This window comes from Acanthamoeba castellanii, assembly GCF_000313135.1.
Source record: "Acanthamoeba castellanii str. Neff unplaced genomic scaffold scf7180000084724, whole genome shotgun sequence".
Lineage (NCBI taxonomy): Eukaryota > Discosea > Longamoebia > Acanthamoebidae > Acanthamoeba > Acanthamoeba castellanii.
This window is the reverse complement of record NW_004457611.1, coordinates 213,074-240,299: the sequence shown is the minus strand read 5'-3', so window position 1 is coordinate 240,299 and position 27,226 is coordinate 213,074. Positions and strand designations below refer to the sequence as shown.

General features: G+C 62.1%; 8 protein-coding genes and 1 pseudogene across 8 annotated transcripts in view; 3 read left to right on the top strand and 6 right to left on the bottom strand.

Annotated features, from left to right (window-relative positions):
* Positions 1 to 247: 247 nt before the first annotated feature.
* ACA1_158500 (hydrolase nudix family protein) lies at positions 248 to 2,331 on the bottom strand (the record flags this gene model as incomplete). Its single annotated transcript, XM_004348483.1, has 8 exons — positions 248 to 570; positions 680 to 871; positions 1,012 to 1,069; positions 1,176 to 1,250; positions 1,401 to 1,484; positions 1,601 to 1,833; positions 1,990 to 2,141; positions 2,282 to 2,331. 8 exons carry the CDS (start codon positions 2,329 to 2,331, stop codon positions 248 to 250), a joined length of 1,167 nt encoding a protein of 388 aa, XP_004348533.1.
* A 335-nt stretch (positions 2,332 to 2,666) lies between these two features.
* ACA1_158490 (bifunctional protein FolC subfamily protein) lies at positions 2,667 to 5,659 on the bottom strand (the record flags this gene model as incomplete). Its single annotated transcript, XM_004348482.1, has 10 exons — positions 2,667 to 3,590; positions 3,670 to 3,753; positions 3,866 to 3,979; positions 4,010 to 4,228; positions 4,255 to 4,289; positions 4,453 to 4,587; positions 4,672 to 4,906; positions 5,035 to 5,108; positions 5,198 to 5,270; positions 5,393 to 5,659. Coding segments are annotated over 10 exons (2,160 nt in total), but the record flags the coding sequence as incomplete, so codon positions are not given.
* A 136-nt stretch (positions 5,660 to 5,795) lies between these two features.
* Positions 5,796 to 10,115, bottom strand: ACA1_158480 (glutamine amidotransferase, putative; the record flags this gene model as incomplete). The annotated part of the gene is made up of 18 exons (XM_004348481.1): positions 5,796 to 5,991; positions 6,103 to 6,191; positions 6,310 to 6,399; positions 6,488 to 6,556; positions 6,867 to 6,981; positions 7,080 to 7,177; positions 7,308 to 7,441; positions 7,544 to 7,628; positions 7,747 to 8,038; positions 8,118 to 8,221; positions 8,317 to 8,440; positions 8,626 to 8,702; positions 9,038 to 9,183; positions 9,284 to 9,369; positions 9,466 to 9,573; positions 9,630 to 9,727; positions 9,801 to 9,832; positions 9,925 to 10,115. Coding segments are annotated over 18 exons (2,134 nt in total), but the record flags the coding sequence as incomplete, so codon positions are not given.
* A 511-nt stretch (positions 10,116 to 10,626) lies between these two features.
* ACA1_158470 lies at positions 10,627 to 12,396 on the bottom strand (annotated as a pseudogene).
* A 1,350-nt stretch (positions 12,397 to 13,746) lies between these two features.
* Positions 13,747 to 18,737, top strand: ACA1_158460 (DNAdirected RNA polymerase, beta subunit; the record flags this gene model as incomplete). The annotated part of the gene is made up of 12 exons (XM_004348480.1): positions 13,747 to 13,774; positions 13,843 to 14,233; positions 14,342 to 14,453; positions 14,615 to 15,468; positions 15,647 to 16,256; positions 16,404 to 16,547; positions 16,632 to 17,136; positions 17,318 to 17,502; positions 17,659 to 17,838; positions 17,919 to 18,075; positions 18,211 to 18,545; positions 18,648 to 18,737. The coding sequence occupies 12 exons, from the start codon at positions 13,747 to 13,749 to the stop codon at positions 18,735 to 18,737; spliced, it is 3,591 nt and encodes a 1,196-aa protein (XP_004348530.1).
* A 412-nt stretch (positions 18,738 to 19,149) lies between these two features.
* ACA1_158450 (ubiquitinconjugating enzyme, putative) lies at positions 19,150 to 20,072 on the top strand (the record flags this gene model as incomplete). Its single annotated transcript, XM_004348479.1, has 5 exons — positions 19,150 to 19,191; positions 19,339 to 19,471; positions 19,597 to 19,706; positions 19,806 to 19,885; positions 20,012 to 20,072. The coding sequence occupies 5 exons, from the start codon at positions 19,150 to 19,152 to the stop codon at positions 20,070 to 20,072; spliced, it is 426 nt and encodes a 141-aa protein (XP_004348529.1).
* A 321-nt stretch (positions 20,073 to 20,393) lies between these two features.
* ACA1_158440 (coiled-coil domain containing 53, putative) lies at positions 20,394 to 21,710 on the bottom strand (the record flags this gene model as incomplete). The annotated part of the gene is made up of 5 exons (XM_004348478.1): positions 20,394 to 20,517; positions 20,684 to 20,813; positions 20,909 to 21,031; positions 21,310 to 21,419; positions 21,544 to 21,710. The coding sequence occupies 5 exons, from the start codon at positions 21,708 to 21,710 to the stop codon at positions 20,394 to 20,396; spliced, it is 654 nt and encodes a 217-aa protein (XP_004348528.1).
* Positions 21,711 to 21,916: 206 nt separating this feature from the next.
* Positions 21,917 to 25,038, bottom strand: ACA1_158430 (uncharacterized protein; the record flags this gene model as incomplete). The annotated part of the gene is made up of 5 exons (XM_004348477.1): positions 21,917 to 22,038; positions 22,215 to 23,319; positions 23,444 to 24,397; positions 24,423 to 24,572; positions 24,697 to 25,038. The coding sequence occupies 5 exons, from the start codon at positions 25,036 to 25,038 to the stop codon at positions 21,917 to 21,919; spliced, it is 2,673 nt and encodes an 890-aa protein (XP_004348527.1).
* A 535-nt stretch (positions 25,039 to 25,573) lies between these two features.
* The window catches only part of ACA1_158320 (ATPbinding cassette, sub-family D (ALD), member 4, putative), a gene marked incomplete at both ends in the record, with an annotated part of 3,466 nt that continues 1,813 nt past the window's right edge, over positions 25,574 to 27,226 (top strand). The window contains 5 exons of the mRNA XM_004348476.1: positions 25,574 to 25,927; positions 26,026 to 26,147; positions 26,583 to 26,667; positions 26,753 to 26,847; positions 27,056 to 27,108. Of these exons, the coding sequence (XP_004348526.1) occupies positions 25,574 to 25,927; positions 26,026 to 26,147; positions 26,583 to 26,667; positions 26,753 to 26,847; positions 27,056 to 27,108 (709 nt within the window). The remainder of the gene's footprint in view (positions 25,928 to 26,025; positions 26,148 to 26,582; positions 26,668 to 26,752; positions 26,848 to 27,055; positions 27,109 to 27,226) is intronic.

The window sequence follows — 27,226 nt, the reverse complement described above, 5'->3', positions numbered from 1 at the left end:
ACTCGTGCGCATCGATTCCTGCGTTTAAGGGAAAGCCTTGTTGAGCTCTCAGATGGCCCAACCTACCTGCAGACAGCATGCGGGGTAGAGATGGCACGCATCCACCTGTGCTTGCTGCACCAGCAACGCAATGGCGACAATGTTGACCAGGCACCTGACAAAGGTGGCGTGGGCGTAGTCCTTTCATTATTTGGGGGGGGGGAATGGCATGTACAGCAGTGGTGGAGGTGCGGCGGCGATGGCAGGTTCAGAGGGCCGGGGGCAGGTGCCGCAGGATGGCCGCCACGTCGAACTGGAAGGTGAGGAGCGGGTTGGGCGCCTTCTTCCGCCCCTGCGCCCCGCCGTGGTGGTATGCATCCTCCTCTTCCTCCTCCTCGTGGCGTCTATCATCATTGTACGCCGCGCCCTCGCCACCGCCGGTTGCAGCCGCGCCGCCGGAGCCGCGCCGTCGGTCGTTCAAGATAGCACCGGCACGGCTCTCCCTGGGCTTGGCCTCTCCCCCTTGCCCGGGCTGAGCAGGCCCCGCCACGCCCGGCGGCGTGTTGCGCAGCAGCACACGCCTGGGGGCCACTGCACCGCCGCCCCCGCCGCCGCCACCCGCGAGTGAATGAGTGCAGTGTGAGATCATCCGCGGAGTGACCACACGCACACGCACACGCTACGGCAAAAGGGCGCGTACCATCGGAGCTGGCGGCGGTGAGGCCGGGCGGAGGGTGAACGCTGGAGGCGGAGGAGGTGCTGGTGGCGGCGGCGGCGGCGGCGAGAGCAGCGCCGGGGATGCGCTTGTCGCGTTGGCGGCGGACCTGGATCCACTTCTTGAGGCGGCCCACCACGGGCGACACCATGAAGAAGTTCTCCGTCTTGCGCACCCCTGCACCCCATCCGTCAACAGCAGCAGCAGCAGCAGCAGCATCGCACTCGACACACGACCACACGACCACACGCAGCCAATCACGCTCCATATGCCTTGTGGGGGGGGGGTTCGGGCAGTGGTGAAGTGTGCAGGCGTACCGGGGGTCTGCTTGGAGTTGTACGAGGGCAGCTCCTTGATCAGGTGCCATTTGATTTTCTGCCACCCGGACCACACACTATCTTCAGCAACAAGCGGCGCCATCATCGCCATCATCAACACATCGCCGCCGCCGCCGCCGCCAGCACGATGGGGGGGGGAGTACGCTGATCTCCTTGCGGGTGCGGGGAGGCAAAGGGGGTGGTTCTCGGACACGTAGGGGACGGATGTACAGCCGCACCTGCGCACGCACACGCGATACGGATGTGTGTTGTGTGTGTGTGTTGTGTGTGTGTGTGTGTGTGTGCACAAATTACACGCGTGTGAATGGATGTAGACAGTGATTGGAAATGCAGGAACCCATCATCCGGCCTGAGCGCACGGCACGCACCCGCTGTTCGTTCTTGGTGAATTCGATGTAGTCCTCTTCGGTGATGAGCCCGTCCGGAATCTGGAAGCCCGTCTCCTCATAGACCTGCCCCGCACCAGCTCCAACGTTATTTAAGGAATTCGAGGCACGCGCGAGCGTAAGGCGGCGGTGGCTGTGGCACCGCATGGAGGAGGTAGTTAAGGTGGCGAGTTTGAAGGTACCTCGCGCTTGGCGCATTCGAGCTCGGGCTCGTCTTTGTTGATCTTGCCCTTGGGGAAGCCCCAGCTGGAGCGCGAGTGCCAGCCCTTGACCAGCAGGCACTTGTCGAGGGCCGTGTTGAGCAGGATGGCCCCGCACACCGGCACCCGCGTCTTGTAGTGCGTGAACGACGCAAAGATCTCGTCGATCGAGTGCTCCGCCAGATACGGACGCAGCAGCGCACAATGCTCGAACACTGCCCCGTCACACACACACACACACACAACACACACCGCACACACCGCATGCCAACGGGAATGGGAAAAGAGTGAGCACGAACAGAACACACGCCTCCCCCACACGCACACAACGCGCACACGCACACAACACGCGCGAGAGGAGGCGGGCGAACTCTGGCGGGCGAAGAGTTTGAGGGAGGCGGGCGGGAGCTTGGGGTCGTGCTCGCGGTAGAAGTCTTCGTAGAACCAGTGGGCGGCCTCTATCTGGAAGCATATCCGCTCGAACGAATGCAGCTCCTCCTCCGGCAGGTTGATGATGAACCGGCTGAGCAGCAGCAGCAGCAGCAGCACGCCAACATCCCCCCCCCACCACAAACGCAACAATAAAGGTTGGAGGGTTGGTGGTGTGACCAGGAGCGAGGAGCGGCAAAAGATAAGGAGATAAGATAAGGAGCGGCACCACACCTGCACAAGTCGTCGAGGACGTGGGACAGCTTGAGCTGCTGCTTCGACATCTTGTTGTGGATAATCAATCTGTTAACGAAAACCTGCCAACAAAGAAAAGTAGGGGAAGAAAGGAAATTGTGAAGAAGGCCGGTTATCGGGACGTCTGAAGCATTATTATTGCTCGAAAGGGAGCCAAATGCACACACACACACGACACGCCACGCCACGCACACACACGTATGTGTGTGTGCGTGTGCGTGTGACGAGTCGAGCGAGTGTGCAGGCAACAAGAACCAAGACTATATTATCTGTATCTCTCCTCTATCTATATCTCAATATAGATAGAGAGAGAGAGAGAGAGAGAGAGATAGGCGGCGGCTCTCTCGTCCATGGCGAGAGGGGGTCAAGGGGGCGGGAGGAGCTGGGCGCGGTAGACGCCTCGCACCGAGTTGAAGAGGAGGATCTCCTGCGCGCTCCCGAGGTCTTCGAGGGTGATGGGCGCCTCCACCATCCACCCACCCGCCACCAGCGCCCGCCGCATCGTCCCCTCGAGCAGGCCGCACGCCACTGGCGGCGTCACCACCTCCATCTCTTCCTCCTCGCTCGGGTTCGTCCTCCTCGTCGGCATCATCTTGCGGGGCCGCACGATGGCGATGTTGGCGATGGTGGTCTCCGTGACCTGGCCCCACTGGTTGTAGAGGACGACGTCGTCCGCCACCTCAGTCGCGTGGGCGGCTGCCTCGGCCGAGCGCACGTCGCGGAGGGCGCGCGCATAGGCCTCGCGGTGTGTGGTCTTCCACCGCAGGAACGGGTCGTCCCGCAGCACCGGCGCCCGAGCCGCCCTCACCTTCACCGCGGTGGTGCGCGGAGCCAACGTAGAGATTGTGGTGGTGGTGGTGCTGGGCGTGGTCGATGACGTGGTCGGCGAAAGGCCGCGGAGGAAGGCCAGGTCGGTGACGATGGGCGACGAGTCGATCTCCACGCTCTGCACCTCGATCCGTTCGTCGGCGCCGACGAGCACGCGCACGCGACGTACCGATGGCTGCTGCTGCTGCTGCTGCTCGGCCCACTTCTCGCGCGCGACGATGGCGTGGAGTTGGTCGCGCACGCGAGCCACGAGCAGGGCGGCAGCTTCGGGGTCGGGGCAGAAGTCAAAGTGGAGCAGCGCCCGCGCGAGGCGCTCCAGGTGGTGCTCGAGCAGCACGAACGTGCCGGGCGGCTCCCACCGGAGGGTCTCGAGCAGGTCGAACGGCGGAGCGGCGGCCAGCACGTTGCCGCACAGGTGGAGCGAACCGCAGGCCACCACCACGTTCAGCACCGCCTCTCCCTGCCCGAGCGTTTGGGGGGGGGCAACAGAGTCAGTTCGTTCGGCTCTGGGCGAAAGGTTGTGCGAGTGTGGCGAGTACCGTGGCTTCCCGGGCGTCGATCTGGCCGAGCACGTGATCCAGCGATGGGACCACCTGCATCCCGCCGAGGTCGAGGCGCGTCCCCTCCCTTGGGCCATCACCACCACCTCCCGCGCCAACTCCTGTGGATCCATAGACAGCGACCGTCAGGCCACGCACGCGAGAACAACAGAAAATTAGATGAGAAGAAGCATACCTGGAGCTGGGCGGGCGGGAAGGGCTTTAGCCAATCTACGTTGGGCCGCACTTCAACGAAGCTGATCGCCTCCGAGACATCATGGCCTCCTCCGTGTTGTTGCTGCTGCTGCTGCTGGTGATGGTGATGATGATGAGGCGGCACGAGAATGGAGCGGAGGTAGGCCGAGTGGTCCTTGTGGCCCAGCATGCCCACCACCCAATGCACCCGCAGCCGGCGCTTGACCGGCAGCAGCGCCGCCCGCTCCTCCTCCGCGGCACGCAGGCGCCGTACGGCGTAGTCCACATAGCGCCGCAGCTGCGCGCCGCCTTCGGCGTTGTGGGAGCCATCGAGCAGAATGCGCCGGTTGCCATGACACAGCCACTGGACGCGCCCGGGCCAGCGCACACGCCGACGCCTCGCGCCAGACGCTCCTCGTCAACCGCTGCACCAACGCATCACCATTCATCATGCAAGCCTGTTAGGGGGGACGTAGTAGTAGTAGATGCAGCTGGTGGTGATGGTGATGGTGATGATTGGTGTAGCTGGTGATGATGGCAACGTTGCTGGATTCGAAGTTGGGGGGAGGGGGGTGTAGGGGCATATACGTGCGTGCCAGGCCGGCTGGCCGTCGGCGTCCTCATCACAGAGGAGCCGCACCGTGGCGATGGCGAGGGCCGAGTTGGTCAGCTGGTGCTCTCCGTTGAGCCGCAGCCGATACCGGTAGGTCCTGCCCGCTTCATCTGCACACATGCGTCATCGAAAAAATGGCACACACGCTACTGGTAAGAGGCGCTGCTGCTGCTGGCGGCGGCGGCGGGTCGAACCGACAAAGAGGGCGGCGTCCTCCTCGGCGTCGCGGTCGGGTTGGCGAGGGGTGTCCCAGGTGGCGGGGCGGACGAGGTGGAGCGGGGATCCGAGGGCGCGGGCGGTCTCCTCGATGACGGCGAGGGCGGGTGGCGGGATGAGGGCGGAGACGATGGTGGGCCGGCCCCGCTTGATGATGCCGCTCTTCTCCCGCGCGATGGCCTCCACGCTGTTGCCCAGTATCTCAACGTGGTCCTGCACCAATGGATTGCATCGCTCCGCGTGAGCAAAGAAAAGAGCAAAAATGAATGAATGAACGAATGAATGGCCGCGCGTGTGGGCTTCACTTGGCCGGCAAGTGAAGGGTGGGTCCACCCACGTACGAGGGAGATGGAGGTGAGCACGGCAGCCAGCGGCCGGTCGATCACGTTCGTGGCGTCGTTCGCTCCGCCCAATCCTGCGTGGTTTTTGGTTCAACGGACGGGAGGAGGAGGTGGAGGAGGTTGGCAGTGTACACGGACGGGAGGGAGCGTCATGAAGGCGTACCGACTTCGATGATGGCAACGTCGACGCGCTGCTGGTGGAAGTGGAGATAGGCCGCCGCCGTCAAAGCTTCAAACTGATGGCAACAACGAGAACAACGATACGAGACGACCACGCGTTTATCAATATATATATGTCGTGTAGTGGACAGAGGAGAGAGATCGTTTTTTAATTGAGTGGGAGCGTGAGTATATGTACCTGGGTCAGGGGGATAGCGGTGTGCTTCATCTGCGCGCTGATGGTGTGGAGCACGGCGTCAAAGTCGGACTCGCTGATCATGCGCTCGTCGACGGTGATGCTCTCGCGCCAATCCACGAGATGCGGCGACGTGAACCGGCCCACCTTGAGCGGTTTTTCTCCCGTCGTCGTCGCCGTCGCCGCCGCCCCGCCCACGTACCGCCATATGGCCGTGAGGAAGGCGCACACGCTGCCCTTCCCGTTGGTACCCGTCACGTGGATCGTCCGCACTGTGCACAGTGACGAGAGACGGAACAGACCGAGGAGGAGGAGAACGAAGGTAAGAGAAGAGTGTGTGTGTTGTGTGTGCGTGTGTGTGCGTGTGTGTGTGAGTGAGAGAGAGAGAGAGCGAGCGAGCGCGCACCTTGGTTTTGAGGTTCGCCCAACGAGGCGAGGAAGGAGCGGATGCGGCCCACCCCCAAGTCCATGCCCCGAGGCGAGAGAGACCGGAGGAACGCCGCCGCCCCGGAGAACGGAGGCTCGGGAGCGGGAGCGGGGGGAGGGGAGAGGAGCTTCTCCGGCGGCACTCCCGCTATGGCCAGCCCGTCCTTGCGGTGGCCCTGCCTCTCGAGATTAGTTTCAAGTGGCCATATACCACACCACTGCTCCGCGCGAGGTGTCGATTGATTGGTAGATAGTGGTAGGTAGTAGTGCGGAAAGTTGCGTCGTACCGCGGCGTCGCAAATGGTGGTGATGAGGCGGTGGGCCTTGAGCAACATCTCGTCGAACTCGCCTTCCACATCCGAATCGGCCACCACCGCTCCGCCACACCCGATGCTGGTGCCTATAGATCTCGCGCGCGCGCACAGGTCGGTTTAGATATATCAAGAAATGCAGCAGCTGAGAAAGAGAGAGAGAGGAGGCAAAAGACGTCTCACCTTGGGGTCCGATGACAGCGGTGCGGATGACGACATTGAACGAGGCCGAGCCCGCCGCCGAGAGATAGCCCAGCACGCCAGAGTACACGCCTGCAGATAACACGCCACCGCCGCCGCCGGGCAAGCAAAGTGTGAGCTCTCCACGCCCCTCGCTCGTGTTGGCCGCAGCCGCGCGTACCGCGTGGGGCCTTTTCCAGGCGGTTGAGGATGTCCATGCTCCGCAGCTTGGGCGCCCCCGTCATGGACCCTGCGAACACGCCACAGGGTGCGCGCTGGATGAGGCCAAGTCTCATTATTATTATCGTTATTATCGTTATTATTATTATTATTGGTGCGCGCTGCAACGAAGGTGAACACGGTGCCTGGAGGGAAGCTGTGGCGGATGCTGTCGAGCGCACTCAGCCCGGGACGCAATTGACCTCGCACCGTGCTCACCAACTGGTGGACTACCCGGGGCGCCATGCCAATCACACGGTTAGGACGCCACAAAACAATCGAAGGAGCCACAACCAATCAACTGCAGGTGGTGGCGAAGGAGGAGGAGGAGGAAAGCGCACCAGTGGCGTAGGACTCGACGTGCATGAGGTAGGGCACGTGGACACTGTTGATCTCGCACACTCGCCCCATGTCGTTTCGGATCAGGTCCACGATCATGAGGTTCTCCGAGAAGTCCTTTTTTTACCCCCCCCACACACACACCAGAACCGACAGCGTTGCAGCCTTAGATCAGTAGGGCGGGGCCAAAAAAGTGCCCTGCGCGCACACTGTACCTTGGGGTTGGACTGCAGGTGGGCCTTGAGAGCTTCGTCTTCTTCGGGGGTGCGCCCGCGAGGCGTGGTGCCCTTGATGGGCTTGCACTCCACCGTACCTGGGAGCCATCAGCGTAAGCAAGAAAAGAAAAGAAAAGAAAAGAAAAACAGAGGCGGGAGTGGTTGGTGCTGGGCCCTTGAGAGAAAAAAAAAGGGAGGAGGGAGGAGGGAGGAGGGGAATGGTCGTACGAGCATTGTCGACGCTGAGGAACTTCTCCGGGGACGACGACAGGATGTGGAGGTCCTCCTCGAGCCGCAGGAACGAGGCGAAGGGCGCCGGGTTGGATTCCCGCAGCCGCAGGTACAGCCCCAGCGGATCGGGCCTGTGGTCATTGCATGGGGTCAGAGCCCGCCCGATGTAGGATACGTAGGATAGTTCATCTCCACCACCAGCCACCAGCCACCACCAGCAGCAGCAGACGAACCTCAAGGGGGTGGTGATCTTGTTGGTGAGGCAGAGCTCGTAGCTGTCCCCTCTGCCGATTTCCTCAAGACACGCCCGGATGTCGTCTGACATCAAACCGCCAAGGGGTGCCAAAGGGTGAGCGCGTGGCCGGCGCAGCATTATTGAGATGAGATAATATATATATATATATATATATAAAGGGAGGGAGCCAACGCAACGCACCCTTGTACTGTTCGTAGGGCCGCTGCAATGCAAAGGGCACGGGCGGCTGCTGCTCCGCGTTGTCCTGGACAGACGGAGACGTGTGGCGAGGGCTCGTGGCGGCGCTCGGGTCCGACGCCAAGGACTGCTCGACCTGGGCGAACCATTCCCGGCTGGCCCGCTCCTCTGCCCCTCCTTCTTCGCCAGTGCCGCGGGCCTCTTTGCCAAGGCACATCACATACACGCTGCGGGCGACGTGGTCAAACGCCACCACCCGATCGGCAAAGACGAACGCAGCATCGGGCGCGTCTGCCTGCACGCGGCGGGAAGGACAGGTCGTGAGGGGGTTGGCTGGCCGCAAAAGAGAGCGAGGGAGAAGGGGGGGCGCATACTTGAGCTGTGGAGGGGAGATCGGGAAAGGCCCCAGCCTCGTGCTTCATCTCGTAACCAAAGTAGCCCACGAACCCGCCCACAAAATCGAATGGCAAGTCTTTGTCTGCACGCGCGCGCGCGCGTCACAAATAAATGGCGCCTTCAGTAAGTCGGGTACCGCCGGCATGGGTACCCCACCACCGGTGGCGTGTGGAGTACCGATGGGACACTTGCGCTTGGCGAGTTTGCGGTCGACAACGTCAAAGAAGGACTGGTCGGCTGCCAGTCGGTATGCGCGTTGCTGGACCTGGCCTCCTCGTCGCTTCCACGTGGTGACCTCCCTCTGAGCCAGGGAATACGATGTGTAGAAGGCATGTGGGCCGTCACACGAACCCATGTACGAGTACCTGACCGCACGCACGGCACATATGAAAACGCGCACCGCGCACAGAGAGGAGGTGAGACACAGAGGCACCCATAACAAGCAAGCTTTGCACAGCACCACATGGGGACTAGAGCAGGGCTCACCTGCACGCCTGGGAATCGGTGCGAGAGGAATCCAACCAGAAGCACTTTGGGCTGTCCGCGAACAGCTTGCAGAAGACCTGGCGCCACAACAAGCGTTTGATGATTCCCGAAAAGGCGACGACGTTAGCCAAATGACACCACGCGCTCGTGTGAAGAAATGTCGAGCTGCGCGCAAAGGCGGTATATACCTCGTGGCTAGGCGCGTCGGTGGCCAATCGCCGCCACCTCAGGCGGTATGGGAATGCATTCTCTTGAATCGGTCTGGGAGGGCGGCCACCGGTGTTAGCAGCCGGGCCAAGGTCGTGGCCAAGTGCCCTGATAACACGGCCAGGCAGGCAGATGCATTCGTGGTGGGCGGCAGCATACCGGGAAGGCGGCACGAGGTAAGTCGGGGTGGAGAGAGGAGGGGCACCGGCTGCAGGCACGTGTGCGCGATGCCGCCGGCTTAGGTCGCGGAAGTTCCGGAGGATGGTCTTGCCGTGTTCGGTGCAGACAGACTCCGGATGGAACTGCACGCCCCACATGGGCCGCGCCTTGTGCCTGATCGCCATCACCAACCTGCACCAAGTCATGGGTGAGCCAGTCCCAATGGGTGCGCCGGCACGTGCACAGCTCTACCGCTGTTATAACAGACAGTGAGTGGACAAGTGGAGGGTACCCGTCGTCAACGGAGCGCGCGATGCACTCCAGGTGCTGACCGAACGCGGGCGCGTCTGAGACCGTCCATGAGTGATAGCGCACCACCTGCACCAGATGATAAGCGCGCGCGCGTTTAGGTCCAAACAAGATCAGCGCGCGCGTGTGCGTAGATGGATGGCGCAATGTGGCTAGTACGCGTACCTTGAAGGAGAGGGGCACGCCCTGGAACAGTGGATCGTTGGTGTGCTGCACTTGACTCACCACCCCATGCGCCACACGAGGCGCCCGCACCACCTGAACGATCGCTCTCTGGCCTGTGAGGAAAAGAAAGGGGTGCCATTGATGGGGGGAGGAGCCCATGGTACCTCGGCGCCGGACACGTGGGCAAGGCCTTGGTGGCCCAGGCAAACGCCGAGGACGGGCAACTCGGCCTCACGCAGCAGCTGTTCACACACGCCGAAATCTGCACCAACAACAAATCGCAAAAGATTCGTCATTCCAACACCTGATTTTTGGCGCAAGATCAAGATGCGCACCTGCACTGTTGGACGGCACGCCAGGACCGGGGCTGAAGAAGGGGGGCAGGAAAGTGCACCAGGCGTAAGGTGAGAGGTTGAGAAGCTTGCCTTCACGTTAGATGTTGGAGTGCGGGCTCCTTACCTAATGACGACGTTGTGGAAGTGAGGCAGGACGGCCTGCAGGGCCTCCCATGTGAGCTGGTCGTTGCGGATGACGCAGGGCGGGCGGCCGTTGACCTCGGCCAAGTACTGAAACAGGTTGAAGGTGTAGGAGTCGTAGTTGTCAATGAGGAGCGTGAAGGTGCTGCCCTCCACGCTGACTGCCGTGGCCATTGCTGCTGCTGGTGGTGCTCACGATGATGATAAAGGTGTGTATTTGTGCTCTACATGCGGAGACAAAACGGCCTACAAAAAAAGAAAAGGACGGGCAGCAAGAAGGGGCAGAAGCCTGCCCCTTTCTGCGCCTGGCGGCGAGTTCGGACCGGTTAGGAATGTAGTTCATCGCCTACCAAACTATGGCGCCCTATACCAAACATTCTTTTGCTGCGGCGCCCAAGCGTCCGCGGTTGCGGACGTGGCAAGCACACACACGCGCACACAGCTTTCCACCATCTCATCGGCTCACGTGCAGCATTGGAGCTGCCGTGAAACAGTCCCGCGATGTCACTGGTTGCGTGCAGACGGAGATGGTGCGCGACAAGGTTAGATAATGTGCTGGAACTCGAGTACAGAACACACTTATGTGTTATTGTGATGTGATGACTCAGTTACGTGTGCTGTTACGCCAGCGACACGTGAGGGGACCCCACCGACCCCAATAAATAATAATAATAATATGGCCGCCTCAGGGCGTGGTGCCCGCGCTCGTCGTCTGCCTGCTCTGCTGCTCCTTCCTTTGTCGTCGCGAGCGGCCGGTCGGGGAGCTGTAGAGGAGGGACGAGTCGTACTGCGTCTGGTCCTGCCCTTCGCCCTCCTCCTGCAGAAAGTCCCGGATGAGCGCCGCCACCTCATCGGCCTCGCTCATCGTCTCGGCTGAGCCCTTGTCCGCGGCCATCCGGCCGTGCGTCGCCTGGCGCTCGTAGAACTGCGGCGGCTGCTGGCAATATGACGATGATGACGACGACTGTTGACGATGGGGCTGCTGCTGCTTAGGCGCGTGGCGGCGGCTCTGGCGGGGCGTCTCCTCGGGCGTCGGGGGCGCCGGCTGGTAGTAGGGCTCCTCGGCATAGAAGGAGGCGCGCATGGCGTGCGTCGGGTGTCGGCTGCTGGCGGCGGCCTGGTCCTCCCGGCTCAGGGCTGGCGGCGAGGGCACGGTGACGCCGAGCGCGAACGAGGGCGGCGGGGAGGGAAGGTAGGGCGACGACACGGCCGACGAGCACTGCAACAACGACGACGACGACGACGAGGCCAGGCTGCTGCCCGGTGCACTGCCGGCATAGGGCGACTGCGGCAACCGCGAGGCCACTGCTGCGGGGGACGAGGGCGCGTGTGGCGGCCCGTGCCCTATGCCTCCGTGGTGCAGCTGCTGATGGCGGTGGTACTGGTGGTGCTGCTGCTGCTGCTGCTGATGGTGATGGCCCGATCCGACGGCCGACGACGAAGAGGCGGCGGCTGATGAAGAGGAGGGCGGGAAGGGGCGGGAGAAGGTGGAGGCGGACGAGGACTGGGGGCACGGGTGAGGCGGGGCGGGCGGGCGGTGGGGGCGAGTTGCAGATGAGGGAGATGTCGGAGCAGAGGGAGAGGCAGTAGTCCCCGATGTCGTAGATGAGGCGGTTGACGTCGAGCGAGAGCGAGTCGTTGATGAGCGACGCGGGCGAGGGCGAGGGCTGCTGGGGGTGGTGTGCGTAGGGGAAGCTCGGGAAGCTGTCCAGCACGTTGCTCAGGAGGTCGGGCATCGACGCACTGCTCGAGAGGGAGAACGACGACGGGCTGCTGCTACTCGGCTCGGGCCTGAAGGCGGCGGGCGTGCTGTGATGTCGCTGCACCCGCTGCTGGTGGTGCTCCTCCTCTTCCTGCTGCTGGTGGTGGTGGTGGTGCTCCTGCAGCTCCTCGCAGCGCAGCTGGGGCCGATACAGCTGGTGCTGGTGGTGCTGCTGCTGCTGAGGCAGAATGGGCACGGGCGGAGCGCGACGCAGGACGCCGTGGTCGGTGATGGCGTGCTGCTGGGCCTGGGGGGCGGCTCTCGCAGGCTGGACTCGCGAGAGGGGGGCAGGGGCGGGCCTCGCCCTCTTGCGGGGCGGACCTTGGTCGTGGGCAGAGCTGCTCGCGCGAGTGGCAGATTCGATGGATGTCGAGGCCAGAGGCGAAGATGGCAGAGATGGCTGAGTTTGTAGAGACAACGATGAGGCGGCGGAATCGTTATCTTCAGCGGCGGTGGCGGCGGCGGGTTTTCGTCGGCGGCGGATGCGACGGTGGGTGCGGGCGTGGTGTTCCTTGGCCTCCTCGGCGAGTACTTGGGGGCTGCGAGCGAGGCGGGCGAGGAAGCTTTGGATGTCGCCCTTCACGTTGGTGCTGCCCGAGAGGAAGAGCTGGCCGAGGGTGGGCTCCACCCCATCGGACAGGGAGGGCTGGGCGGGGAAGGCGGCTGGCCCGAAGAGTTGTGTGCTGACGCCATGGCTTTATCTCCGTCTTTATCTTCTTCGTCTTGTTCGTTCTTCTAAAGAGCGAAGCCAGGCGAGAATAATAATTATTGCTGGCTTGGGGATGGATGCGGACTTCGTTTGGTCGTGGTGCTGCTGTTCGAGCTTCCGCCAAAACGAGCGAAAACAATAGACCTAGCGAAGTGGCGGGGCGGTACTCGAGGGAGTAACCGAGGTAAGGTTGTTCGTGGGGTACAGCAGCTTGCGGTGATGTGCTGACTTGGTGAAGAGGAGAAAAAACTGATACGCGCGCCACCTTGTAGCGTTGTGGCCTGTTTGGCTGTTTGGGGAGATTCAGGGAGGGCAGAAAAGCGATGATCTTCACACCAGCCCGTACCCATTGGATTTTAAAAAAGGCACAGCGTATACTTGTGCGCATATTTTACGTGCCAAGCATCAATCTGCACAAGAAAGTAGCGCGTGTCCGCAAATATCCATTAAAGGTAAATTTTCCGTCTGTAATCTGGGAGTTTTCATTGGTAGCAGAGGTATCCTCATCAGTGTCTTTCGCCCGCGGGCAAGCATGGCGGTCTGCAGAGTGGTGGGCTGTTGCATGCATGACGTGCTGGTGGATCAACAACACCAGGCAGAACTTGACAATTGTGGCATCAGAGGCAACTGAAACACCACACCTGGTGTGTGTAGGCCACATTATATGGGAGTCATCTAAAGTGCACAGGCAAGGGCATCTGCAAATTTGGTGGCTGTACATGGAGTAGTCTGTGCAGGCCATAAGGGCTTGGAGCCTTCTCACCAGTAACTCATGCTCATTTGAAATGGGAGGGCCAGTCATTTTTAATGCAGTTAAAAAGAATTTTTGGTGTCCAGTCACCCTGCCATCAGCCATGGCCAACAACAAGGAACTGTTAAAGCTCCTGGAGGTTACAGGTGAGGTGCCAGAGTTCCTAAGATTTCTCTGCTGGTCAGGACCACCACATGCTCTGGTGCAAGAACACCATCCTGGAGGCCCCAAACTGCAACAAGCATGTCATGACCACCCACAGGCTCCAGATCTGGGCTGATGAGCTGCAGTTCACCCCTCATGATGTGGCACCAACCATGAAGTTGTAAATTGAAGTTGTCAAATTGGTGCGCTGGCCGTCCGGATTTTGGCAGGAGCAAGCACCGACCGTTACCTGAGGCGTACCGCCTCCTTAAGTGCGCCCCCCCCTACCTCGGGAGGTATAAATTTGAACAGCGGGGGTGGCTGGTCTTTTTCTTTTGTCGCTTCGAAGCTCAGCGCAAAGACCTCGAACGTAGGCCGCGCGGGTGGTTTTGACATTACGTGAGCTTGGGCCGAGCGGTGAGCGAATCTAATCGCGAAGATGTCTGAATACGACACTACTACTTTCGGTACAGTAGCCGCTCTCACTACATTTCCATCCCACGCATCACCTTACGATGATTCCTTCACCTGGCAGGCGATGAGGATGTGATGGAAGAGGAGGAGTACGCCACACGGGGTGCCGATGGAATGGATCAGGAGATGATGGAGGATGAAGAGGAGGAAGAAATCACGCAGGAGGACACATGGACTGTGATCAGTGCCTACTTCGAAGAGAAGGGCTTAGTGCGGCAGCAGCTCGATTCGTTCGATGCCTTCATTCAGAACACCATGCAAGAGCTCGTGGATGAATCGCCCGACCTCATCCTCCAACCCGAATCCCAGCACAAGCCCGGCGCTGGGCCACAGACGCAGACCCGCTACATCATCAATTTTGGCCAAATTTATCTCAGTCGGCCCACCATGACGGAAGCCGACGGCAGCACCCAGGCCATGCTTCCCAACGAAGCCCGCCTGCGCAACCTCACGTACGTCGTCGTCACCTCGCTTATCTTTTCACACCCCCCCCACAAACATTTCCACAGCTTCCAATAATTCCAAACTAATCAATCACGCCGGATTCGCCGTGCGTATAGTTATTCGGCGCCTTTGTTCGTGGACATGTCCAAGACGACGATCACCGCGGCGGGCGAAGAAGGGGAGACTCACCAGTCCACGGAGGAGCTCTCGCGAGTGTTCATCGGCAAGGTGCGTGCTGGCAGCCCTCCCCCAAGCTCCATTCTTTAGGAGGTGGATGTGTGCGAGGCGGTGCGCCGCGAATGGGCTGGCCTAACGCACCACGCGCAACGACACACACACACACGACACACTGTCGTATGGTGTCGTATGGTGATTTAATGGGCGCGCAGGTGCCGATCATGTTGCGTTCGAACTACTGCATGCTGGCGGGTGCGCCGTCGGACAAGGACCTGACGGAGTTGGGCGAGTGTCCGTACGACCAGGGCGGTTACTTTGTGATCAACGGGAGCGAGAAGGTGCTGATCGCGCAGGAGAAGATGAGCCACAACCACGTGTACGTGTTCAAGAAGCAGGCGCCCTCCAAGTACGCCTACGTGGCCGAGATCCGGTCGTGCCTGGAGACGGGCAGCCGGCCGACGAGCACGATGTACGTCAAGATGATGCAGCGGTCGGGGTCCAAGGGCCAGACGCTCAAGGCGACGATCCCCTACATCCGGCAGGACATCCCCATCATCATCGTCTTCCGCGCGCTCGGGTTCGTGGCCGACCGGGAGATCCTCGAGCTGATCGTGTACGACTTTGACAACAAGGACATGATGGAGATGCTGCGCCCGTCGCTCGAGGAGGCCTTCGTCATCCAGGACCAGGCCGTCGCTCTCGACTACATCGGCAAGCGCGGCACCACGACCGGCGCCACGCGCGAGAAGCGCATCAAGTACGCCAAGGAGATCCTCCAGAAGGAGATGCTGCCCCACGTCGGCATCTCCCAGTACTGCGAGACCAAGAAGGCCTACTTCTTTGGCTACATCATCCACCGCCTCCTCCTCGCCGCCCAGGGCAAGCGCCCGCTCGACGACCGCGACCACTACGGCAACAAGCGCCTCGACCTCGCCGGCCCGCTCCTCGGCACCCTCTTCCGACAGCTCTTCAAGAAGCTCAACAAGGACGTACGCGGCTACCTCCAGAAGTGCGTCGACTCGGGCAAGGAGTTCAACCTCATGATGGCTGTCAAGTCCAAGACCATGTACGCACTACTACCACTACTCCTCCTACAGCTGCCCACCTCCACACACACACACACACACACACACACACACACACACACACACACACAACCCTCTCTACACACTCGAGTGTGTCGTGATTGGCTCACTCGCGCGATGGTGTGTGTGTGGTGTGCAACACGACGCGTAATGACACAGTACGAACGGGCTCAAGTATTCGCTGGCTACGGGCAACTGGACGTCGACGCGGTCGGTGGGGGCCAAGTCGGGCGTGTCGCAGGTGCTCAACCGGCTCACGTTCGCGTCTACGCTGTCGCACTTGCGCCGGCTCAACACGCCCATCGGGCGCGAGGGCAAGCTGGCCAAGCCGCGCCAGCTGCACAACACGCACTGGGGCATGATCTGCCCGGCCGAGACGCCCGAGGGCCAGGCCTGCGGGCTGGTCAAGAACCTGGCCCTCATGGCCTACATCTCCGTCGGCTCCGCGTCGGCCCCGATCCTCGAATTCCTCGAAGAGTGGAGCACGGAGAATCTCGAGGAGATCTCGCCCTCCAACATTCCCGCCGCCACCAAGATCTTCGTCAACGGCGCGTGGGTGGGCATCCACCGGCAGCCCGACCACCTCGTGCAGACCCTGCGCTCGCTGCGTCGCTGCGTCGACGTGTCGGCTGAGGTGTCGGTCGTGCGCGACATCCGCGAGCAGGAGCTGCGCCTCTACACCGACGCCGGCCGCTGCTGCCGCCCCCTCTTCATCGTCGACAAGCAGCGCCTCCTCCTCAAGAAGTCCGACATCCGCGACATCCAGAAGGTACACCCCGGTGATGACACGACACGACCAACGACACGACACGACACGATCCCTCATCATCACTATCACCCTTCCCTCCCCACCCACCCACCGGCTCAGCTTGCTCACGTGTCTCGTGTGTTACGTGTCGTGTGTACACCCCCACAGCTGCAACAAGACGAGAGCCTCTCGGAGAAGGGCTGGTCGCACCTGGTGTCGCAAGGCTTCGTGGAGTACATCGATTGCGAGGAGGAGGAGACGGTGATGATCGCCATGACCATCGACGACCTCAAGAAGTCCCGCAGCGAAGAGGTGCCCTTCCGCCCCGCCACCATGATCTGCCTCTCTTCTTTTCCCCTCACATGTCGTGTTCCCTTCCCCCCCATCCATTTCCAGGCGTATTCGTACACGTACACGCACTGCGAGATCCATCCGTCGATGATCCTGGGCATCTGCGCGTCGATCATTCCGTTCCCCGACCACAACCAGTCACCGCGTAACACGTACCAGTCGGCCATGGGCAAGCAGGCCATGGGCGTGTACACGACCAACTACCAGCTCCGCATGGACACCCTCGCGCACGTGCTCTACTACCCGCAGAAGCCCCTCATCACCACCCACTCCATGGAGCACCTCCACTTCCGCAAGCTGCCCTCGGGCCAGAACGGCATCATCGCCATCGCGTGCTACTCGGGCTACAACCAGGAGGACTCGCTCGTCATGAACCAGTCGTCGGTCGACCGCGGCTTCTTCCGCTCCGTGTTCTACCGCTCCTACGTCGACTCGGAGAAGCACATGGGCCAGTACGACGAGGAGTTCGAGAAGCCCATCCGCGAGGACACCATGGGCATGCGCCACGGCTCCTACGAAAAGATCGAAGACGACGGCCTCATCGCACCCGGTACACCCCTCTCCCTACCTCCCTCCCTCCCTCCCGCCTCTCCTCCCCTCTCCCTCTCCCTCTCATCGCTTCGTTCTTTTTCTCCCCCCGCGTATACGATGATGTTCGATCGATGGACCCATGACCGACTCACTGACTGACTGATGACCGATGGTTGCTGCGGCGGCGGCGACGACGCCAGGCACGCGCGTGTCGGGAGATGACATCATCATCGGCAAGACGACCCCCGTGTCGCCCAACGAGGAGGACACGCGCGCGCAGCGGTTCTCCAAGAAGGATTCCTCCATCTCCGTCCGGTCGTCGGAGACCGGCATCATCGACAAGGTGATGCTCTCCACCAACTCCGACGGCTACAAGTTTTGCAAGGTACTCCATCATCATCACCACAACCACCGCCGCCCCCTGCGAGAGAATCAACGCATCGATGCGCGAGATCGCACCACCGCGGTGCTGATGCACGTTGATCTATATATTTATTGATATTGATATTGATATTAATGCATCGATGGGGGAGGGGTTCAGGTGAGGGTGAGGTCGGTGAGGACGCCCCAGATCGGCGACAAGTTCAGTTCGCGCCATGGCCAAAAGGGTACGGTGGGCATCATGTACCGGCAGGAGGACATGCCCTTCAACATCGAAGGCATCACCCCCGACATCATCGTCAACCCGCACGCCATTCCCTCGCGTATGACTATCGGCCAGGTACCCCAAACATGCACAACACGCTCGATGCGGTCCCGCTGCTAACACCGCATCACACCACACACGCGAACATGCGGCAGTTGATCGAGTGTCTGATGGGCAAGGTGTCGGCCACCACGGGCGAGGAGGGTGACGCGACGCCCTTCACCAATACCACCGTCGAGTCCATCTCCGATCTGCTGCACGGCGTGGGCTACCAGAGGCGTGGCAACGAAGTCATGTACAACGGCCACACCGGTACGCCCCGCGCCCCAGCAGCATTCCGCTGCTCTTTAACAGGTGCTCGCAAGAAAACTGGACCTCACCGATCATCGCTGTTGTGCTGTGTTGTGCTTTGCGCCGTTGTGCTTGTGCTTGTGGCGCTTTTTGCAGGCCGCAAGCTGGAGGCGCAGTTCTTCATCGGACCCACCTACTACCAGAGGCTGAAGCACATGGTGGACGACAAGATCCACTCGCGCGCTCGCGGCCCGGTGCAGATTCTCACGAGGCAGCCCGTGGAGGGCCGATCGCGCGACGGTGGTCTCAGGTTCGGAGAGATGGAGCGCGACTGCATGATCTCCCACGGCGCGGCCCAGTTCCTCAAGGAGCGACTCTACGACCAGTCTGACGCCTACCGCGTGCACGTGTGCGACCTGTGCGGCATGATCGCCATCGCCAACCTCCGCAAGAACACCTTCGAGTGCCGCAGCTGCCGAAACAAGACCCAGGTGAGAGCCCCTCCCCTCTCCCCCGAACTCCCGGCACCCGTCGCGGTGTGGTGGCGGTGGTGGCATGCACGCGGAACAACACTGACCCGCTCCCGTCCACAGATCTCGCAAGTGCACATCCCCTACGCGTGCAAACTTCTCTTCCAGGAGCTCATGTCGATGTGCATAGCGCCCCGCATGCTGCCCGCCTGAGCCCCCTCCCGCCCGCCCCAGTTCTGCTGCTGCTGCTGCTGCTGCAAGGCTATTTATTGGTGACCACACATATGGGGGGAGTACAACAGTGTACAGAAGGCCCGCGCCGCACGCGTCCGACGTAAACATAAACACAAACATTACAAATTCTTGCTCAACCTTCTTCTCAAGCAGTGTGCGGAGCAAGAAACAAACTGTAGGCACGAGGATTGCTGGCCACCACTGAGGATCATTGATCAAGCAGCCCTCTTAGCTCAGCTGGTAGAGCGCACGACTGAAGATCTTGAGGTCGCTGGTTCAAACCCGGCAGAGGGCAATCTAATTAACTTTTGCGCTCCTTGTAAATTGCACTCTTTTGGCGTGCATACCAGACATAGCCAGGTCCACATATCAACATACACAAGCAGATCAGATGTCCGGCATCGCGAGAGGTCGTTTGTCCGAGGAGAGGAAGGTAATGCTTGTTCTTAACATATCACGTATGGCCTGCTTCAGCCGTACAGCAGCGATTTAATTGAATGATTTCTTGGGGGGGATGCGTTTTTGATGAAAGGCCTGGCGCAAGGACCACCCGCCTGGGTTCTTTGCGCGTCCCGAGCAGAATCCGGATGGCTCGGCCAACCTCATGAAGTGGACGTGCGGCATTCCCGGCAGGAAGGGCACCGACTGGGAGAACGGCATCTTCCCCCTCACCATGGCCTTCACCGACGACTACCCCAGCAAGCCCCCAAAATGTACACCTCCCGCCAATTCATGGCACCTGTGCCCCAGCGCTGGCAGCGCGCGTAGACTTGCCTCATTCTTCTGCAACAACACACTACCGTGTTGGCTGCTCGCACCTCTGCTTGTCCGTGCACAGGCCAGTTCCCGAGTGGTTTCTTCCACCCCAACATCTACCCCTCGGGCACCGTGTGCTTGAGCATCCTCAATGAAGACGAAGACTGGAAGCCCTCCATCACCGTCAAGCAGGTGCACACCACACAGCACAGCACAGCACACCGCAGCACAGCACACACATCCAAGCTTCCTCTTCTCTTGGCACTGACGCGTGTGATTGGCGCACACCAGATTCTGCTGGGCGTGCAGGAGCTGCTCGACAGCCCCAACCCCAACAGCCCGGCACAGCAGGACGCCTACGCTCTCTTTGTGTACGGCCCCCATTCCTCTTCTCCCCTCCAACCGCCTGAGCCACGCGGTTGGTTCACCACCACCATCGTCATGATGGGGGTAGTCCATTTTTGCTGATCGTCGTGAGCTCGCCTCATCACTCGCAGCACCAACCGCACCGAGTACAAGCGCCGCGTGAAGCTCCAGTCGGCCAAGTACACGCAGTAGGAGCTCACGAGACTCCCTCATCCCCAATCTGGCAACCATCCGTAGGGTGAGAGACTGGTCAGCACTGTTTCATTTGTAGAGAGCCTCACACATCATACATCGCACGCAATCCACGGTTGTCACCTCCGGTGATGATGATTACGCTGATGACCCCTTGTCACCGCTTCACACCCTGTGGCCACAACCAGGCGGCTGGTTGTTGGGTTGGCCCTCTCTCTCTCCCTCCCTCCTCAAAATTGGTCGCTTGTTGCTTGCTGCTCCTCTTCTCCTCCCTTTTCCGCGCTGGAGCAGCGTCACCACGCATCGTCCATCTCGCCCGCATCACCAGCCCTCGTCGGACTCCTCCTCATCGTCGTCGTCGTCGGAGAAGTACTCGCCGCCGGAAGCCCGAGGGGCGGCAGCTCCGCCCGCACCGCCCGTCCAGTCCGATGGTGCGTCGGGGTTGCTGCAGCCACGACGAGAGGGAAGGAGGAACGAGAAGGAGGAGGAGGAGGGGAAGCAGAACAAATTAGGCCAACCCCAACGTGTCCCGTCCCCGGGAAGCAAGCAGCCGCACGAAAACAAACGGATAGGTGGTGGTGGCTGGTGGTGGTGGCTGGTGGTGCGCGTACTCGAGGATGTCGGGGTTGATGCCCTCCAGCATCATCTTCTGCTTGATGGCGGCGACCGGCACGCGCAGGCGCAGCATGACGAAGTACTGCTCGTAGCGCGGGTCCGCCGACACCGTGAGTCCTCCCCCCTCTGTTGCGACACACGCACGACCACACGACACACACACTTAGCAACGAATGGGGGGGGGCACGCTCGACGGGCAGGACCAGGCGCAGTAGCCGTACGAGAGCCCGGAGGCGGAAGGGCGGTGTGGTCCTGGTACTCGTCCCCGCCGTAGTGCGGCTGCTGCTGGTGGTCTTCCTCGCGCGGAGGCGGCGGCGGCGGCACCTCGCCCGCACCCTCGCCCGCTGTTCGCCGGATGTGCCACGGCAACATAGGCAACGCAGCGTTAATGTCGCCGGTCAGTGTGTGCAATGAGTGCGTGCGTGCGTTTTGGCGGTGTGTCGTGCCCGTGGTGGTGGTGGCTGGTGGCTGGTGGCTGGTGGTGGTGGTGGTGGTGGCTGGTGGTGGTGGTGGTGGCTGGTGGCTGGTGGTTGATGGTTGGTGGGTGGTGGGTCGGCTACACACTCTTGTGGTACTCAGCACAAGTAGGCAATGGCGCGAAATAAATAGCTACGCGGCGTACCGGGAGCGGCGACGGCGGCAACGGTGGTGGCACCGGGGGCGGCGGGACCGAGGGCGTCCTCCGGTATGCTGTTGAGCTTGGCTTCGAGGATGTTCATGGTGATCTCCAATCTGAATGGCGAGCCCCCCCCCAACGCAGCAAAAGAAGAGCCCCCGGGGGGGATTTTAGGCGGTTAAGCGCGTCAAAGGCGAGGGAAGGGGGGGGGGAAGAGGGAGGCAGTGGAGGGCATGGTACCGTTGCAGATGGCGGGAGACCTGATCGAGGCGCTGCTCGCAGAGGAAGGAGAAGCGGTTGAGGAATTGAGTGGTCTGGATGACAAAGTGGTTGACATAGGCCACGGTCTTCTTGAAGGGGATGGGCTCCACCTTGGAGTAGTCGATTTGGGCCACCAGCGACTCCATCTTCTTCGTCGTTTGCTCGCGTGTGTGAATTGTCGAGCGTAATTTCTAGGTTTCGCTTTTCTTTTCTCGCATTTTTATTTCCATTTTGTTTTCTCCTTGGAAAATGCAAGGAACATCGCAGGAGGGGTGTAAAACTCCGGACCCGCTCTGCGGCACTCCGTACGCCTTCCTAATAATAATAATAAATAAGGAACATCGCAGGGGACTCACGCGTCGGAGAGGAAGGCGTCGTCGGTGTAGGCGCGCATCCACTCCTCGGGTAGGCCGCACGCCACCACGAGCTCCAGGCTGGCCGCCGTCAGCTCGATCCGATGCTGCACGAACGCGCCTGCTCCCCCACCTACCCCCCAAGCATCACGCATGGCCATATTTATATCCACGCACCATCGACAAACGCCTTAGCGTGAGGGATCACGACGATGATGATGCTGCTGCTGGTGGTGGCTGGTGGCTGGCTGGTGGCTGGTGAACGAGGTGCTCCGGTGCGGAGGAAAGCGGTGGTACCGAGGAGGGTGGGGCAGCGGGGGCGCGAGTCGAGCACGTCGGCGAGGCGGTGGGCGCTGGCGTTGAGCTGGCGGGCCATGAAGAGGATGTCGGCCCGCTGGATCTCGTCGGGGCACGAGTGGAAGAGGGCGCGTGCCTGGAGCATGACCTCCACCACCTTGCCCACCACGTGCTCCGTGCTGGCCCGCCACTCCAAGTGCGCGCCCACCTCCTCCTCCTCCTCCTCTTCTGCCTCCTCCTTGCGCGTCTCCGCAGCAGCACCAGAGTCGCGGCGGAGCGCGTCGGGTTCGGTGAGGGCCGGCAGCACCGGATGCCCGGCCAGCAGCACGTGCAGGTCGTCAACGAGCTGTCGCAGCCGCTCGATGTCGGCCAGGCGACGCTCCAGGGCGGCCTCGCTCTTCCGCTTTTTCTTTTTCTTCGTAGTCGTCGTCGTCGTCGTGGTCACCTTCTTGGTGGTGGGCTTGGGCTTCTTCCTCCTCTTCCAGCCGTCCGCCGCCGCCGTCTCGCCGCCTTTTCGGCCGGCCTTCCCATCGTCGTTATGGCCGCCGCCATCGCCGTGACGTTCCGCAGCCGTCGTGTCGCCGGAGGAGGCGGCTTGCCGCCGCGGAGGTGTTCGTGCCTTCCTGTCGCTCTCGCGGAAGTCGTCGTCCTCGTCGGCGTCTCCGTCCTCGTCCGCCTCGTCTCGCTCCGGGTCCTCGTCACTGTCCTCCTCCTCCTCCTCGTCGTCGTTGTCGTCGTCGCCATCGGTGGCGCGGGGGTGAGAGCGGGCGTCGGAGGCCCAGCTGGGGCCCCGCAGCTCCTCCGCGCTCACGGTGAGGCGGGGGTCCTTGGGGGCGCCGCTCCGCCGCGGGCTAGGTCCCTGCGGGTCGTCGCGATGACGGTGAGCGGGCGCGTCATCGGAGAGTTCGCCGCTGCTGTAGAGGCGGTCGTCCGCGGCGCCGCCGCCGCTGCTGCTCGGGTCCGAGGGGCTGCGCTTGGGGCGGGCACCTTCGCCGGGGAGCTTGCTGACGACCTTGTTGCCGCTGTTGGCCTTGACCTCCTGCGAGAAGGTCAGCAGCTGGAAGATGTTACGCAGCGATCGGCTCTTCTCCTTCTCCTTCTCCTTCTGCACAACAACAACAACAACAACAACAACAACAACAGCACAGCACACCGGCACGGCGCGGCCACCAACGCGAGGAGGCGGGTGAGCGTGCGCGAACGGGTGGAAGGGAGAGGCGACCAGGCACCTTGGGTGCAAGCGCGGACTTGTCGCCGGCCACGATGCGATCGAGGCGCGGGTTGTGGGCCTCCTTGTACCACGACACTGACCGCCGTAGCTCGCTGCCGCCGCCGCGCTTCGCCTTGCCGGCCTGCTCGTCCTTGTCCGCCGCTTCCTCCTCGCCGCCGCCGCCGCCGCTCTTGTCCTGGCTGTTCTTCCGCCGCTTCTTGTCGAGCCTGTCCGTTTTCTGCTTCTTCGTTTGTGCCGCCGCCGCCGTGGTCTTCTCCTTCTTCTCCTTCTTCTCCTTCTTACTCTTCTTTTTCTCCTTCTTGTCCTTCTTCTCCCGCTTGCTTCCCTTGCGCCCGGGCGTGGTGGCCACCTCCGCTCCCGCGCTCTCAGCAGGGGCGGTGCTTTGGTGGCCCAGACCGTCGTGCGGTTTCTCGCCCTCGCCCTCGCCCTCGCCCTCGTGCTGCTGCTGCTGCTGGCCATGGTCGTACTCGTCGACAGGGATGCTACTGGTGCTGCCACTGCTGCTGCTGCTGCTGCTGGTGGTGGTGGTGGTGCAGATGGTGCTCCCGCGCGCGGCGTCGCCGTTGCGTCCCAGGCTTCCGCGGCGAGAGCCTCCGCTGCCGCTGCCCGTGCTGCTGCTCCTGCGCTCCCGCTGTTGCTGCTGCGGGGCGTCGGCCGACGCGAGGTCGCTGCTGCGGTCGCGGTCGGTGCGCCAGATTGTGGAGCTGGACGACGAGGGCGAGGCGGCGGCTGCCGCGGTCGAGACGACCACAGAGTCGCGCGAGAGCGAGTGGGAGCGGTTCATGCGCATGCGCCCGCCCTCGTCGCTCTTGCGCAGGCTGCCGCCCTTCCCGCCCGTCAGCCGCTTCAGCGAGAGACTCCGAGACAGCCGCGCGCCCCGGCTGCTCTCTCCTCCTCCTCCTCCTTCCTCACCGGTGGTGGCGGCGGCGGCGGCCCCGTCGTCCGCGCGTCGCTCCGTGGTCGTCGTGGTCGACGACGACGAGGAGGAGCTGCGCAGGAGGGCCGCCGTCGTGCAGGAGGTCCCGGAGCTTGCTGATGAGCTGCACCTTGGCGGCCCCTTCCACCTCGATCCGCCCGCTCCCCTTCCGCTCCCCCTTGCCGCCCTCCTTCTGCTCCTTGCCCGCCACCTAATCACACACAGGGGAACCCATACCAACACCAATGAATGAATAAAGAAAGAAAAGAAAAGAACGAAGGAACGAGAAAAGAAAGAAGATGCAGGAGGGGGGGAGGCAGCTGTGGCGCAGGAACCTCGGAGTGGGGCGCCGGGCGGTGGACCGAGCGAAAGGAGGAGGAACGGGTGGGCGGGGGTGACGTGATGGTGCTGCCCCACCCGCGAGCCGAGGACTGGCGCAAGGATGACGACGGAGTTGAGGAAGACGAGGTCGAGAAGGCGAAGAAGGACGACGCGCTGGCGCTGCTGCTCGGAGAGATGGGTCGTCCGGCCCACGAGGCGGGGGAGGGCGCCAGAGAGGGGGTCAGGGTATCGCCCTCTTCGTTGTCGTCATTGTGGTGGTGGTCGTCGTCGTAGTTGTTGTTGAAGGCCTCCCCGCGTAGCAGCGGGTACCCGCCGCTTCTCGTGGTGGTCGCCATCCCCGCCGGCGCTGTTGACTGCTGCTTGGCTCCCCCTTGCTTGCTCGTGGGTCCTTTCGCGTCTGCTCTTCTCGTCGTCGTCGTGGCCGTCGTCGTGTAGTGGGCGAACTCCTGTGGCGGCCTTTTTTTTTTTTTTTGCGTGGGCACGTGGGGAATGCCTCTGTGGTTGCACCGGGGTTGTCTCTCGTGTGTGTGTGGGGGGGGTAGTTCTCCCAAGACCCCGTAGCACCACCCACCGCACGCACCGCCCCACGGCAAGTAAAGCTCCGCCCCCGCAAAAAACCAAAGAGGGGGGGGGGACAACCCGTTCAAAGCGTTAGCGCGCAGGCAGTGGACACCAACGTGGAGGGAGGAGGAGGGAGCAAAATGGAGCATAGTGGCAGTACCACGAGCAGCAGCAGCAGCAGCAGCGCCCACACGGCTCCGGAGTGGGGCAGGCAGCACGAGCACGAGCAGCAGGCCGGTGGCCTACCACACCAGCACCCGCACCAGCACCACTAGCAGCAGCAGCAGCAGCACGACAGCTTCGACGACGATGCGTGGGTGGTGGCGGGGCTGGGGCAGGGCCGTAGTGGGCACCGCCAAGCTGTGCCTGGGGGTGGGCTTGCCCACCACAGACGCAGCGGCACCAGCAGAGGGCGGGTGGTGGCGGGCCTGCTGGGCAGGCCGTGCGGCCGTGGTGGCCGTGGTGGCGCTGGCTGTGGCGGAGCAGGCCGCCACCTCGCTCGTGGGTCCGCTCACGGGCCAGTTCTACGCCCTCCTCACCAGCGTCAACGACGACCACCAGCAGCAGCGCGGAGCAGGCTGGCCGCCCTTGTCGTTCGTGGGCTTCCTGGCACGCGCCGCCGCCGTGCTCCTCCTCGTGGCCTCCCTGCGCGCCCTCGCCCAGGTGCAACTCCCCCCCCCCACCTCGCCGAGCCTTTTTGGTCCTTGTGCTTACATTTGCATTTCCGCGCCTACATACTACACGTGGATGGGGTGGTGAAGGCGGTGGTGGGGTACGTGGGGGCGGCGTGCAGGCGTGCGTTGACGGGGCGGATGCACGCACGCTACTTCGAGGGGAGCACCTACCACCTGCTACACCTGCGTCCTTCCCCCGTCGACAACCCGTACGTCGCCGCCCGCGCGCACCACGCACACACGCACACACCCGGCGTGCGTACATCATCGTGTGGTGTGTGTGTGTGTGTCGTGTGTCGATGTGTGAGTGAGGGTCGTGTGTTGTGTGTGTGTCGTGTGTGGTGTGTCTGTGTGTCTGTGTGTTGTGTGTCGTGTGTGTGGTGTCGTGTGTGTGTGTGTGTCGTGTGTTGTGTGTGTTGTGTGTGTGTGTGTGTGTGTGTGTCGCGTGTGTGAGTGAGTGTCGCGTGTGTGAGTCGTGGGTGTTGTGTGTTGTGTGTGCGTGTGGTGTCGTGTGTGTGGTGTGTGTGTGCGAGTGTGTTGCGCGCGCGCGCGTGTGTGTGTGTGTGTGTGTGTCGTGTGTCATGTCGTGTGTGTGCGCATCGCTGTCTGAATGGTGCGCACACGGGTTGGCGTGGGCATGGCAGGGACCAGCGGATAGCGCAGGACGTGCAGCTGTTGACGAGCAGCTTCGGCCAGCTGGTTTACTCGTGCGCCACGGTCCCCATCCAGGTACGTCAGCTTCGGGTGGCACTCCCCACGTGCAGCCATTCACTATCGCTGGCTGGTGGCTGGTGGTGGTGGACGTGGGGCACAGGTGGGTTACTACGGGTACAAGACGGGGGAGCTGCTGGGCTGGTGGGGACCCTTCGCCGTCCTGGCCTACTTCCTTGTCGGCACCTCCATCAGCCGGTTCGCCATCCCCTCCCCCCCAATATCCCCCATACCTCCCCCCGCCCAAGTTCTGCTTTCCCCTTTCTTTCCCTCCTTCCTTCCACTCTGGGGGGAACCTCCCTCCCTCCATCCTTTGGGCGGCGGCGGCGGCGGGGGTCCGCCTCCCTTGCTGAGCAGCGTCTGCGCGTGCCTTGTGCGGGTGGTGGGTGGTGGTGGTGGTGTGCAGGTGGCTGGCGGGACCCATTGTGGCGCGCGTGTATGCGCAGGAAGCAGCGGAGGGTACTACACTCCTCCTACATACCATACATACAATACATACATATACATACATATACATACATATACATACGTATACATACGTATACATACGTATACATACATCTACTTCTATATATCC